Source organism: Melozone crissalis, unplaced genomic scaffold (assembly GCF_028551555.1).
Source record: "Melozone crissalis strain CALT ecotype California unplaced genomic scaffold, PUWL_Pcris_2 ptg000013l_1, whole genome shotgun sequence".
Lineage (NCBI taxonomy): Eukaryota > Metazoa > Chordata > Aves > Passeriformes > Passerellidae > Melozone > Melozone crissalis.
Genome location: NW_026535791.1, coordinates 15,170,012 through 15,182,847, shown reverse-complemented (window position 1 = coordinate 15,182,847; position 12,836 = coordinate 15,170,012). Strand labels below are relative to the sequence as shown.

Below are 12,836 nucleotides of genomic sequence, written 5' to 3'. Positions count from 1 at the left end.
AGGTTGATGTAGAGTGCCTAATATTTCACAACCTCTAGTGTCTAAAAAATACATGCCTGAAGCCACAAAAATGGTGTTCTTTTCTATATCTTTTGGTAAGCAAGATGTTAGGCTTCAAAGGTTCCTAGTCTCTGATTTCACTAGGATTTTGTACAAGTGGTCAAAGACTATCTTCAGGAAAAAAAAATACAAAAACTGGGTCTCACTGAAAATCTTGTTTTGCATCTTGAGTATCTTGAGGTTGAGACATATTGGCCAGGCTCGTATGGAACAACGTGCCTTAATAATTATTCTGTAAATAAGCAGAAGGAATCAGTTTTCAGACATAGCCTTGACTTCCAGGCAGACCTGTAACTTTCATCTTGGATGTCTGCCCTTGTGGTTTGTTATTTTACTCTGTAAGAGCACAAATATGCGTCACAGGGCATGAGCTTAACACAAAGGCTAAATAAATTACCACTTGTGTACCACTCTTCAGGTTCATTTGTACTGGGGAACTTTGTGACATACACTATTTTTGACTCACAAATGTTTAGGTCATCTGGAGGAAAGTGCCTCAAAATTGCTTCCTGTTTCTCAGAGCACTGGTTAATTAGTGAAAGGAGAACTGAACTGAACCAGAGAAGTAAATAATTTTCTCAGCAGGATATCTTCCCTTAAGAAACAGGTGGCCTGACAGCATTTGCTGAAAGAAATGAAAGTTCAAGAACCTTAACTCAAGGAATGTCAAAATTGCCTTTAAAAAGTACCAGTGCAAAATAAAACATTCTCAGTTGGCTTAGGTCACTGAGTATTTCTTCTAGTCCTAAAATCTAAAAAACCAGCAGACTTGAATGCACTTGAAAGATGTGCTTGAATCAGAGTTGCTGAGTGCAAAAAGAGGATTTAGTTCTCAAAAAGATGAACTACAAACTAACCTTCCCCTCTCACCTGACCATTTTTCTCAGTTTCAAAGCATAGAAAACAGCAATTTTAAGGCCTGGATAATTCAAAAGCAGTTTAACAGACTTCCTTCAACTTTACCAGATCTTTTTTTCCTCTGGGCTAAAAGCAACCATGAGAAAATTCAGCATAAAAGGAACGTTTTTTTAAGAAAGTATAACCTGCTGAAAGGGGAAATTTAAACTGAAAATACTTTTCACCCATAACTATTCCACATTAATCTTTAACACTTTAACTAATGTTTTATTAAACTACGATTTATTGTATGAATTATGTATATATAATTTATAAATGCATATAGTAGTGTACATGCAATGCAGCAGCCAAATACATGGAAAAAGTGAGCTTTCTAAATAAGTGTAAGCAAAATATATGTTGACACACAAGAGATATTATTTAACTATTAACAGGAACCCATCTTTATAAATGAAAGGTTCTGACATTTGCCCAGATCAAAAATCCAATTTTACAGCACTGGGAGATAAGGAATTAAACAGTGCAGATATCACCTAAACTGGTATTAAAAGGTTAGCAGTGCTTAGAATTGATTAGTTACCAAGATCAGAGAGCTGTCATCCCAGGCTGAGAGAAGAGTATTGGCCAGATGTTGCAGAAGCTTTAGTTGTCATTTTAGCAAACTCTTGAGCTAGACAAGAGTTTCACAGATTGCAAACTGGGGAGCATAACTGTTACAAGGCAGGCATCCCAGCGGGTTACACAGCAGTGAAGCTAAGAACTGCTTGGGAGAAAAAAAGTCTTGAGAAACTTCTTAAAAGACTTAGTAGCTCATATGGACTTTATACACATGAGGACAAAAATGCCCTGCACAGCAATCAGGTTTGGGGAAGGAAAGTCCATGAATGCATAAGTCCTTTGAGCACTGATAGACCAGAGGACTAAGACATGTGTTAGGACACAGGTGAATACCATCCACCACATTTCAGACTATGGCAGGCTACGTAAAGATCACATTCTCTCCAAAATTAATCTAAACTACTCACTGCTTTTGTAGCTATCAACAAGGCTAGGAAGAAAACAGAAAAAAACCCAACCAAACAAAAAACCCCCAAACCAAAACAAAACAACCATAAAACTTTAAACATGGACAAACAGCACTGAGACATGGTTGTGTCATTTTTATCACAGAGAAATGTAACAGATAACAGTAGCAAAAGCAGTATGTGACTGCTGACAAAGCTGCCTTCATTACTAGGCTTAATAGCAAAAAAATGAAAAAGCTGGAAATAGCTAGGGAGTAGTTAGATATTTGGTTGAATACAATGATGCAAATCCTCACTGAACACAGATACAGTAAATATATTAGAACAAATAAATCTATAAGTAATTCCATGGCAAACTGAAGTTTTGCTATTATGGATCTGCCACAAAGAAAATGTGTCAAAAACTTATGAATCTTAAGGAAATACAATGAAGAGTCAAAGCACCTATTTACCTTGAAAATACAAAGGAGTCTAAAACAAAGGAAAACAAAAGGATAGGAAAGGAAAGAAGTTATTCAGCACCTGTAGAGAAATCAGGCAGCACTTCAGTAATTAATATTTATTACTTATGGCACCTTTCGTACATTGAAAATGCTGAACAAACATGAACTGACTTGTACAACATCTTTACACTACGTGATACACATAATTATGGAAATTACAGCAGGGGGCTGTCAATGGTGTAAGATATTGGAGATCCTCCCTTGTGGGGAGAAGCACTGCATCTGAGACGAGGCTGCCATGTAGGGATTGCACAGCACATCTGAGGACAAAAATTTACACCAAAACTGAACAGACAGAATAGAGCAAAACAAAAAGGCAGGGCAAACTTCCACAGCATATGCAACTAAGATGATTATAAATGAAAGCAGCACAAGCTGATTTTGACATGTGACTATTTTCAGGTTGGAGGTAATCATGTTCAAGTTGAGCACAACATCTGCAGGCAAATCCCCACTGGAAAATGGAAAGAAGTTGTTTCCCCATCAACACATAGAATCATTGAATATTTGGAGTTGGAAGAGACTCACAATGATCATGTCCAGCTCCTAACTCCACATGGTACAAATTATAGCCTGTGTCCAAGAGTGTTGTTGAAACACTTGAACAACAGGCCATGACCACATCCTTGAGTAGCTTGTTCCAGTGCTTGACCACCCTCACAGAGAAGAACTTCTTCCTAATAACAAATCTGAACACCTCCTGATGCAGCTTTATGTCATTCCCTCACATCCTCTCACCGGGCACCAGAGAGAAGAGATCAGCAGCACCCTCTGCACTCACTTTCATTAGGATGTTGTAGACAGAAACTCCTCAGCCTCTTCTTCTCTAAGCTGAGCAAACCTAGTATCCACAGCTGCCCCTCACAAGCCTCGCCCTCTAGTCCCTTTCATCACGTTTTGTTGCCTTCCCTTGAACACACTCATCACTCTCATACTTTCATATTTACCACACACAGCTCTCATGGTGAGGCTGCACCAAAGCTGAGAAAAGTGGGATAAATGCTTCTTATGAGTGGTTGGCTACATTAGGCCTAATGCAAACCAGGTTGGCCCTTTTGGGCACCAGGACACCTTATTCACTGATTCTGAGCTTCACATCAACAAAACCCAGCAGATTCTTTCTGCAGGGCTGCATTCCAGCCTCTTCTCTCCCAGTCCACTCATACATCCAGGATTACATAGAACCAGGTGCAGAATGTGGCACTTGTCCTGATTAAACATCACACAGTTGGTGATTGGCCAGCCCTGTAATCTATCCAGACTCCCTCTTAGGCCAATCTACCCACCAGAGAATCAAGAGCTTCTCTTTTATTTCATATCATCAGTAAACTTAGTGTGGACTCAGCTTCTGCATCCAGATCATTGACAGAAACATTGAAGAGAATTGCACCCCAAGGAGTGGATGGCTTTTCTTGTTTCTTTTAATCAGGAGCATGGGGTTAAAGCTAGAGATCATCAATGAGTTCACAGCCTCCACCAGCTCAGCTCTCTGCTTGAGGCTGATTCGTTATAAATCAGCTTTCTTGCAGCTTAGTGTACCAGCCTGTAAAACAGGTAACTCGGAGCCAGACCGTCAGCTGTGAACTGGCACAGCTCCACTCACTTCCCAGTGTCAGGAAGGGGCATATTTGGCCAAAATTAATCATCAGGCATCCCTGGTGAGGCAAGCAGAGTGATTTACATCATGACCTGGCTCACTGCATCCATGTCTACATGGAAAGGCGCAGACGTGACAGGATGCTGCTCTGATACAGATATTACACAGCTCTTCTTAAGCTGAAGTGGCAGTGCAGCTTCCAGAGGGAGTCTGTCATATGCCTAGTATGTGGCTGGTGTCTACAGGGCACCCACCCATATATAAATGAGTCTTCTCTACATCACAGGAGCAAAGAAGTTTTAATGTTTCCAACTAATTGGGCCTCTACTGTTGACAACAAAGTCTGCTACGTCCAGTTTTATCTGTAAAACATTGCTGGTTTCAAGATAAAGTTTTTGTGGGTGTTACAATAAGTGATCCCTTGGAACACTCTCCCAAACTATGATTGGGAAGTAAATGGCAAAGTCTAACATGAACAATCTCTTGACATTCAATTTTACGGAACCAGTCAGAAAGTAAATAAGCACACACCTGACAGGAAAGCTTCACTTCACTAATATCAACTGAGCATATGAACTGGACAGGCTTCATGATTTTCTGCCCAATTAACACAACTCCAAAATCTCCAGTCAAGAGCTCTCAGCCCAGGGTATTCCTTGGCAGAACCTCAAGACATCCTGCTTGAACAGAGAAACAAAAACAAATGTTCCTCTTTACATGACTTGCCTCCTAATCTTGACCCAGCATAAAGACTGATGGTATAGAAGTTCAATTCCCCCTGAGAGTTTTAGTTTTTCACAAGGTTAAAATACAATATGGATTACATACCTACTACAAGAAGAGACTAATACACAGTATGCAATATTAATCATAGGTGATGTTTTCAGAACATAAAAATATAATATCCTCAGAAAACATTCCATATATTTTTGAAAGGACAGGAAGAATTCATGACTGGTGCAAGCGATACTTTAAAAAAAAGAAAAACCTTACCTGTCACAAGCTGCTGTCCTGCTAGTCCTACTGGAACCATCCCCAAATTATTCATAGCTGTAGCCCAAGCTGTGGGATCAGTGACTGACATGTTAAGTTGCGTGGTATCTATAGCTATACTTCCCAAACCATCAGCTGCTGCAAGAAAGCAAACATGCTGTAAGTAGAAAAGCCAATGCACCACAATTTTTAACCAAATCTTTCAGTGAGAATGAGGTATCACAAACACTCTTTATTTTGTTTGTTTTGTTTCTTAATTATGATTCACCTTTAGATCATTTATAATAGTATTGGTATTGTATAATAGAGTATAAAGACATTGGAAACATTCAAGAAATGTAAATGGTACAAGGGAAAGAGAAAAATATTTCACCATGAGAATAGTCAAGAAGCAGAACAGACTGTGTGCAGTCACCATCCCTGGCACCTTTCAAGACTCAACTTCATAAAGCCCTGAACAGCTGGTCTGACCCTATCTCTGGCCCTGCTTTAAACAAGGGTCTGGTTCAGAGACCTTCTGAGGTCTCTTCCAACCTCAATAAATTGCCCTGCAACACTCTGATAGAACTTAATGATACAGAAACAGTTGTGGAACTTGCCTGAAACCTGTGAGAACCAAACACACCCCAAGGAAAGAACTGCTTTCCATAAGGTGCAATTTTTTATTATGTAAAAGATTTAAGAATATATTATTCCCTAACTAAAAAGAGATCAAACAAATTCCATACATAATAGCAAATACCAAGGTTTTGGTTCTAAAGCCAAAAGAGAAATATCATTAGTATGGTCAAAATAGACGGAGTCCACCTCTGGATCTTCCTTCGATGGAGGAGAGTGGGTGGGGTAGTTAAGGGATGGCACCTTAACTGGAAACTGAATATACTTGATACTGAAACACCAGACACAAGATGTGATCACACATTTTTGCTTCTCCCCTCCCCAGTCACACCTGCAACCAGGTCTTCCCAGTTATTTTCTTACGGCCTTTGCAGACTTGAGATATTTACCGGCAGCCATTGCTTTTCCCTGGATCCTTTTTCTTCTGTTCGACTTCTTCAGTTAGGAATAATTAGCTACTGTATTAGCAGCATCTTGAGATGGAACATCACCAAGCACAGGGCCCTCACACAGCTCATTAGGCTCTGAAAGAGAAAAGATGGAAATAACTCCAAGTGCCAGAGTCAGAGCACAACAACAGACCAGCCCCTTTGGGAGGCACTCGAAGCTCCTGCCCACTCCCTCCAGATCACCAGCGCCAGCCTCGGTGCACACATTGCACAGCCTCCACAGAGGCATCCCAGCAAACGCTCCTCCTCGCCTGCTGAACAAACAGTACCAGGTATGAACCTGTCAGGCCACTGAAAAGCCCTTCACAAATTAGGTCTTATCAGTAGCTACACAGCCTCCTCGGCGTGAAGGCATCGGCTGAAAGAACATATTAAGGGATGAATAGGATTTTTTTTTTCAACTGTTAACAATTAACTGGTGTTGCAAGTTTCAAGGAAATAGTTGGCTGTTCTGAGATGGAAAGAGGAAAGAAAATCCTATGCAATGACTTACAGAATGGAGCCTGGAGAGATGTGGCAAAGAAAACCTAACAAAGCTGAGGAAGATGCCTGCTCCTTAACTAACACTGCACCCTTGGCTCACAGAGGTTACTTAAAGCAAAAGTGCAGTATCTGTTTCTAGCTAAAGCACATTGCTCTCATCAGGTATCTGCCAGGCCATGAATTTTACATAAGGGCAACCTCTTGCTGTTGGTGTCATTGCTTGGGAGGCTCACCATGTTAGCGCATCGCTCATCGGGAAGGAGGCTGAACAGGTGACAGGTGAGAGGTGTAAGCAAAGTCTGTGGGCTCCCAGCACTTCCAGCAGAGACAGAAAACACTGGGCTGAGGATGATCACATACAGAAGCCCAAGTTACTCTTTGTACAGCAGGTACATGGGACTGTGGGTTAAGGAGGGCCATGTTCATTTTTTTGGCTGTGCAGTCACCTAAAGGGTCTGATCCAGGGTGTTGGGTACCAGGAGCCAGTAACTGACCAGGAGCTTACAAGTGTTCAGGGAGGTTATGAGCAATGTGCAGGTGAATCTTGGTGACTTATTCAGCCCTAGAATAGCTGTGCTGAAGAAACTACTTGAAAGACCATAATTAGGAGGTTTCCAACATGCAGACCCTAAGGACTTGTCTTTTGAAAAGATACAATTAACATAATTATGCTATATTTTAGGTTAGTCCCTCCCACACTTTTCTTTTTTTCATTTCATGTTCATAAAGTACGAGCAAGAAAGTTTTATGTTTTAGTTCCATGACACTGTACAAATCATTTCATAGGAACATGACAAAATCAATGGCTGTAAAAGTGAAGAGTCAGGCTCAGACAATGGTCTACATTTTTTGTATGTTGTAATTTACAAATAACTAGTATACTAGGCTAAAAAGCATTTTGTTCAAATCTACAGTGTGTCTACTTAAAAGTCAATATTTATCAACACTTAATATTTGAATTTGCAATTCCAATTCTTATTTGATCTCCACTATTCATTATACATAACATAAAATATTTTTATCATAAAATTAGCTTTTAAATAACATCTATAAACAGCAAACAAACACTGAATGGAAGTCCTCTGCAGGGAATGTGACTAACATAAGGCAAGGCAGCCAAGATTTATGTCAAGTTTTTAAAAAGTGGGTGTCTCCTGTTCAGCTCTTTAAGCTTGTACTTAGCCCTTTCCACTGAGGCTATAAACTTCTGACCACAAACATCTGTTTTGAGGTTAGAGCTGGCTGAATTATTCCCTGTCAATAAGTTATTTCTTACTCAGTACAGCCCTCCTTGCTCTTTATGAATCACTGCCAAATCAATCCCAATTTACAAATAAAGGCTGAATAGCCCAGATGAGAGCGGTTCACCTCTTCCCTTGACCAGCAGCCTTGTTGCCTTAATGAAGAAAGGAGCATTTAAAAACCAACGGTGATGAAATGCCCCTTCACACTTTGCAGTGTGCTACTTGCTTGTCCCCATAAAGCATCACCATGACTAATGGGGAGGATGGAGGTACTGCCCCATGGTTTTGGGACAAAAGCATCTCAGATAGGCATGGATTGCTGGGATAAGAGGAAGAAAATGGATGTTGGATTCCCTCTGCCACCCCCCTTGCCCATGTTTTACTGTTTGATGAAATGTGTACCAGGCAACAGCTCTGCTGCTGAATGCTACACACTCTTCTGTGTGGCCAAGCCCACATGCCAGTTGCCCCAGTTCTGCCAGAAATGCAGGATAAGACCTCAGTCTACTGGAAATGACTTTTTGGTGTTTTCCTTCTGACATGTTCACATATTTCAAATTTTGGCACACTTTCATGAATTATCTACAAGTATTTGTTAAAGTCCTTGCAGAGGAAGAAGAATATAACACCATGAATATGAATGAAAGCATATTCAGTAGGTTGAATTGGTGAAACTCATGATGTACTGTACCACCATGTCTGCCCAATGTGCCAAGGAAGTCTTTGCTCAAAACACCCTCTCGTAGCCCACCCTGGCTCAGAGCAGCTTTGCCTTCTCTCTGACCACCAGGTCTACTGCTTCATCAAAAGTACCTGGATACAGTGCAGGGTGAACCAGGGGAAAAGCCATAAAAGAGAACGTGAGGAGCCTAAAGTGGAACTAGTTCTATCTAACCAAGAACTGCTGCAGGCTATTTTGTCAGTGGAAGAGAGCTGAATAACAAGCATAAACGAACCTATGAACGCTGAATAATTTGCAGTAAGCTGTAGGCAGAACTAATGCTCCATCCTGAAGGACACAGACTGTAGAAACTAGCTCTTTTAAAAAGAAAAATACTAATTGTGAACATCCCTTCTAGTGACAACTCAGTGGTTACATTAAGATAGAGCAACATAATACGGCTAAAATAGTCCCACAGGCATTACATACCTGATTTCCACTCAAACATTAGCTTTTGTTTAAAAACTTCTGAAAATTTGTATAGAGAAGGTTTCATTAATGCTTAAAATAAAATCAGCTTTGGGCAAATTTCAGCATTTCTTTGTGCAGCTCAGACATTGCACTATTACACCCTTCATGACACTGGAAATAAAAGCAAGGAAAATAAACAAATTCACTGTCTAAGTCATGTAAAAAAGCAAGATCCTGAGTTTGATGAGAAATACATCCACTAGCAAAGATTTTTGCTTTCTTAATAATAAATTGAATCACTGTTACTGGTTAAACAGGCAAGAAAGTGTAAGCTTAAGCAGGGATCTTGTGTAACCTGAGCAGACATTAACCAACACCATTTCACTGACATCACACCTTTAGCGAGCATTCCTGATTTACATTCACCAATACTCCTCCGGGCATTAATGACCTGAAGATATATGTAAAAGAAATCTGCTTTTATATACATTTGTGCATGGGGGTAGCTCTAATCCAGGGGAGTAACTTCAGAAGCAAATAAAGCCATAATTCTGATTTACCGGAAAAAAAATTATAAAATATTCTGGGCCCTGCTATTCCTTGATGTTTGGGAGAGGCAGGGACATTAATAAAAACTTCGTGATTTGAGAACTTCTGATAAACAAAATTTTGATACCAAACATTTTGTAAAGCAATTTCACATTACACTTTTTTGGTGGTCTCTCCTTTTGCAGTCATGACGCAAGTACCAGTCCTTGGACGGTGAATTGCAAGAGACATTTAGACTTCCCTCAGACAGGTTGTCAGGAAGATAAAGCACCCTCAAGTCCATACCAATGAGCACTTCTCAGTCATAGCAGTCATAGCAGATTGTACTTAGTGCACATATTTTATACCAGGCAATTAAATGCAGTTACCCAAATGAATACAGAAGTCGGTTATATATTGTGCATCAATTATCACAGGCAATGAATGCCATGAGACAAAGAAATTAACACAACATAAAACTAATTCAATAACAGCAGATTGTGAAGTTAAAATCCTACCCTGTAGATATCCATAACACCACAATGAGTTACAGCACAGAGTGAAGCTGATTAAATGCACCGCTGTAACGAGGCTCTGTGGAGTGCCTGGGTCAGCAGCCAGCCCTGGGATGCAAGGAGGAGGTTCTGTGCCCAGCTCTGACACTGACCTGCTGAGTGACCTTCAGTCATTTCAGCTCTTTGTCTAATTTTTGTGACCACTAAATCCTTCAAGGAAAAAACTGATGGCATCAACCTTTTGAAACCAGGGAGTACAAGTCACAAAGTCATTAAATGCTATTGGTGCTGGTTCTTGAGGAAACACAGATGGAAAGGAGCAATGTGGAATCTTGTGAACTGTTACGTGTAGGTGAGTTTTCCAGTTCTTAAAAGAAAGGCAATTTCAAAGTGTTTGTTACTATTCACTGTGATTCATAGGACAGTGGTCATTAGGTTGGTCACACTCCACCTGACCTGCCAAAGTACAAGTCATTTATCAGGCTACCTCCAGCTGTCTTCTAAAATATATCAAGTGTTTTGTACTGATTCTTCCCAGTGTTTTGTTTCTCCAGCTGCATACAGGACTCCCAGTAAAGAAAGGAAAATAGAAAGAAAATCTAGACAGGGATATGCTGTAAGTCACTGTTCATTTCTTTCTGACCATCTTATGATGATGAAGAAAGATGGGACTAACAACAATGAAAATGATATTTTTGCACCATAGCCATCCTCCTGGCTTACATGAAAAAAAGCATCTCCAATGTGATTCTAAGATGGCTTTTAAAAATATTTTTGATATTATTGCATATGGAGTGTTACAAGAAGAGGCATTATTCTGCATGGTTAATGGTATGTTAACATCTAGAAAATGTCATCTAAATTCAGAAATTCAAAACTAATTGAAGGGAAACACATTTCTTGCAACAATTTGCAAAAACACATTTACTACAGCAAGTAAAAAATTACATTAGGTACCAAAACTTTTCTGGAGCAAAATCTTTTTTTCTGGGAAGGGATCCTAACTTATACATCCACTGTATGCTTAATCTCCCAGCAGCTCTACTGCAAAGAACAACTGGTTTCCAGCATCTCCAGAGTCACCCTGTTTACACGGAACTTTCTGCCACATCTCCCTCTTACAGGAGGCCTTGAAAGCAAAGATTAATTCTGCAGGAACCAGCACTTTCCTTAAGAAAACAGCTTAATTAGGCATAAGCTAGGGAAGATAAGCTCCCTTAGAGCCTAAATAGGAGCTCTGGTTTTGGGTTCACTCACAGAATCTTTCCAATTTTTTTGTCTCATGAAGGATTTAAAACACCTTTGTTCATTCTGTATTATGCCACTAAAAACCTACATTGTCATCTTATAAACTCATAAAATATGTGCTGGTGCATTAAGACCTTTCACTTTTAACTATGTAAACCAAATATGGAGGTTTTCCCATGATTGCAAGGGATCCTTTCCACTGATTTTCACTAAAAAACAGTTAATGAGTAAATCATGTTCATACTGATAGGACTAAGACAACTTAGAGAAAAATCACAATATATTTACAGTTTCCCTCTATATTCAACAAAGGCAATTTTACAAAACATATTTTCTGGAAGAACTGCTCATTTGAGATGCTGCATTACTTAAATGCACTGTCCCAGCACGTCCTGAAGATAACACATGGTACACACAAAGGCCAGACTTCCCTTGAAAAGCAGAACTCTGCAAGATTTCAACAGAGAAAGAAAAATAAAACAGAGGTCTCCAAGATAAACAGGTATTCTCTGGTGATGCTCCTTGAAAGGTCACTCAGTAATATTTCATGGTAAATCCCAGACTTCACTGGCATCTCAGAGCAAAGCCTTAACAGGTTACAAATGTGCTTTTTGTTTTGCATGTATTTTAGCAGCTGCAGTCTGATTATGCTGAAGTCTATAAATAACAGAATCTGGAGGCACATTAAGCAAAGCATTATAGAAGTCCAGCTTACTTACTGAAAAAGCATATGCAGTTCCAAAATCATCTGGAACAGGGAAAAAAACCCATATTGCTGGCTAGCAATGCAGCACAGCCTTGATAAAAACAGGTCTGATTATTCCTTGAACACAAAACACTGTTGTGAATTAATGATTGCATCTCTGTTTTTCCCCCTGCCAAGATGGCTTGCAATTGTGACTCACTTGCTTTCCATTTAAAAGAACAGTGACTTACTGACTAAATTAGGACAATCCTTTCTTTAAATGCTGCATTTTAACTTCATTTTTATTTAACAACAACAAAATATTCTGAAATGTTTTAATTATTTACAGCAGTACTATAATAGCAAGCCTTTTATCACACTACTTGCTACTAAAGGCCAGTGATTATTTTAGAAGCATGACATCCCACACCACTGCATGTCAGACAAAAGGGGGAGCATTCGAAGAAGATTTTGAACAAAGACACTTCAGCAACTTCATTGAAAGGCTGAATACTGAAATGAGAGGTGCTGGAATGCCTTCTTGATGCCATAAAGTACCTGGGGGAGTCATATAGGCTATACATGCTATTTCTTATGCTTTTGGGCTTGAGAGAATACCCATAAAAATGCACCACACCTATCAAATATCTTTCACTCACTGTACCCCACACAATGTTCTTGCTTTATGTTTACTAAACCTACATCAAGCTGAAATACAAAGGGTTGTTTGGTTGAGTGTTTTTAAAGAAAAACTAAGACAAAAGGGAGAAAAAAGAGACCAAAGCAAGCCAGGACACACTTCCAGAAGAAGTATTTTAGTTTCCTGGCTAACCTAAAGTGAAATCATTCCCATGTCACCTCCTGAAAAAATGAACAGCTTGACAGGTAAGCCCTGTCT

General features: G+C 39.6%; 1 protein-coding gene across 8 annotated transcripts in view; it reads right to left on the bottom strand.

Annotated features, from left to right (window-relative positions):
• The window catches only part of ENOX1 (ecto-NOX disulfide-thiol exchanger 1), a 356,774-nt gene that overhangs the window by 128,601 nt on the left and 215,337 nt on the right, over positions 1-12,836 (bottom strand). For 6 of the 8 annotated variants that reach the window (XM_054271527.1, XM_054271533.1, XM_054271528.1 and 3 more), the window contains 2 exons: positions 6,044-6,178; positions 5,037-5,174 (listed from right to left, as the gene is read on the bottom strand). In XM_054271527.1, the coding sequence (XP_054127502.1) occupies positions 5,037-5,174; positions 6,044-6,053 (148 nt within the window). In that variant the 5' untranslated portion in view covers positions 6,054-6,178. Of the gene's footprint in view, positions 1-4,574; positions 4,721-5,036; positions 5,175-6,043; positions 6,179-12,836 lie in introns of those variants that run through there. The other 2 variants (XM_054271532.1, XM_054271535.1) reach the window with 2 other exon arrangements.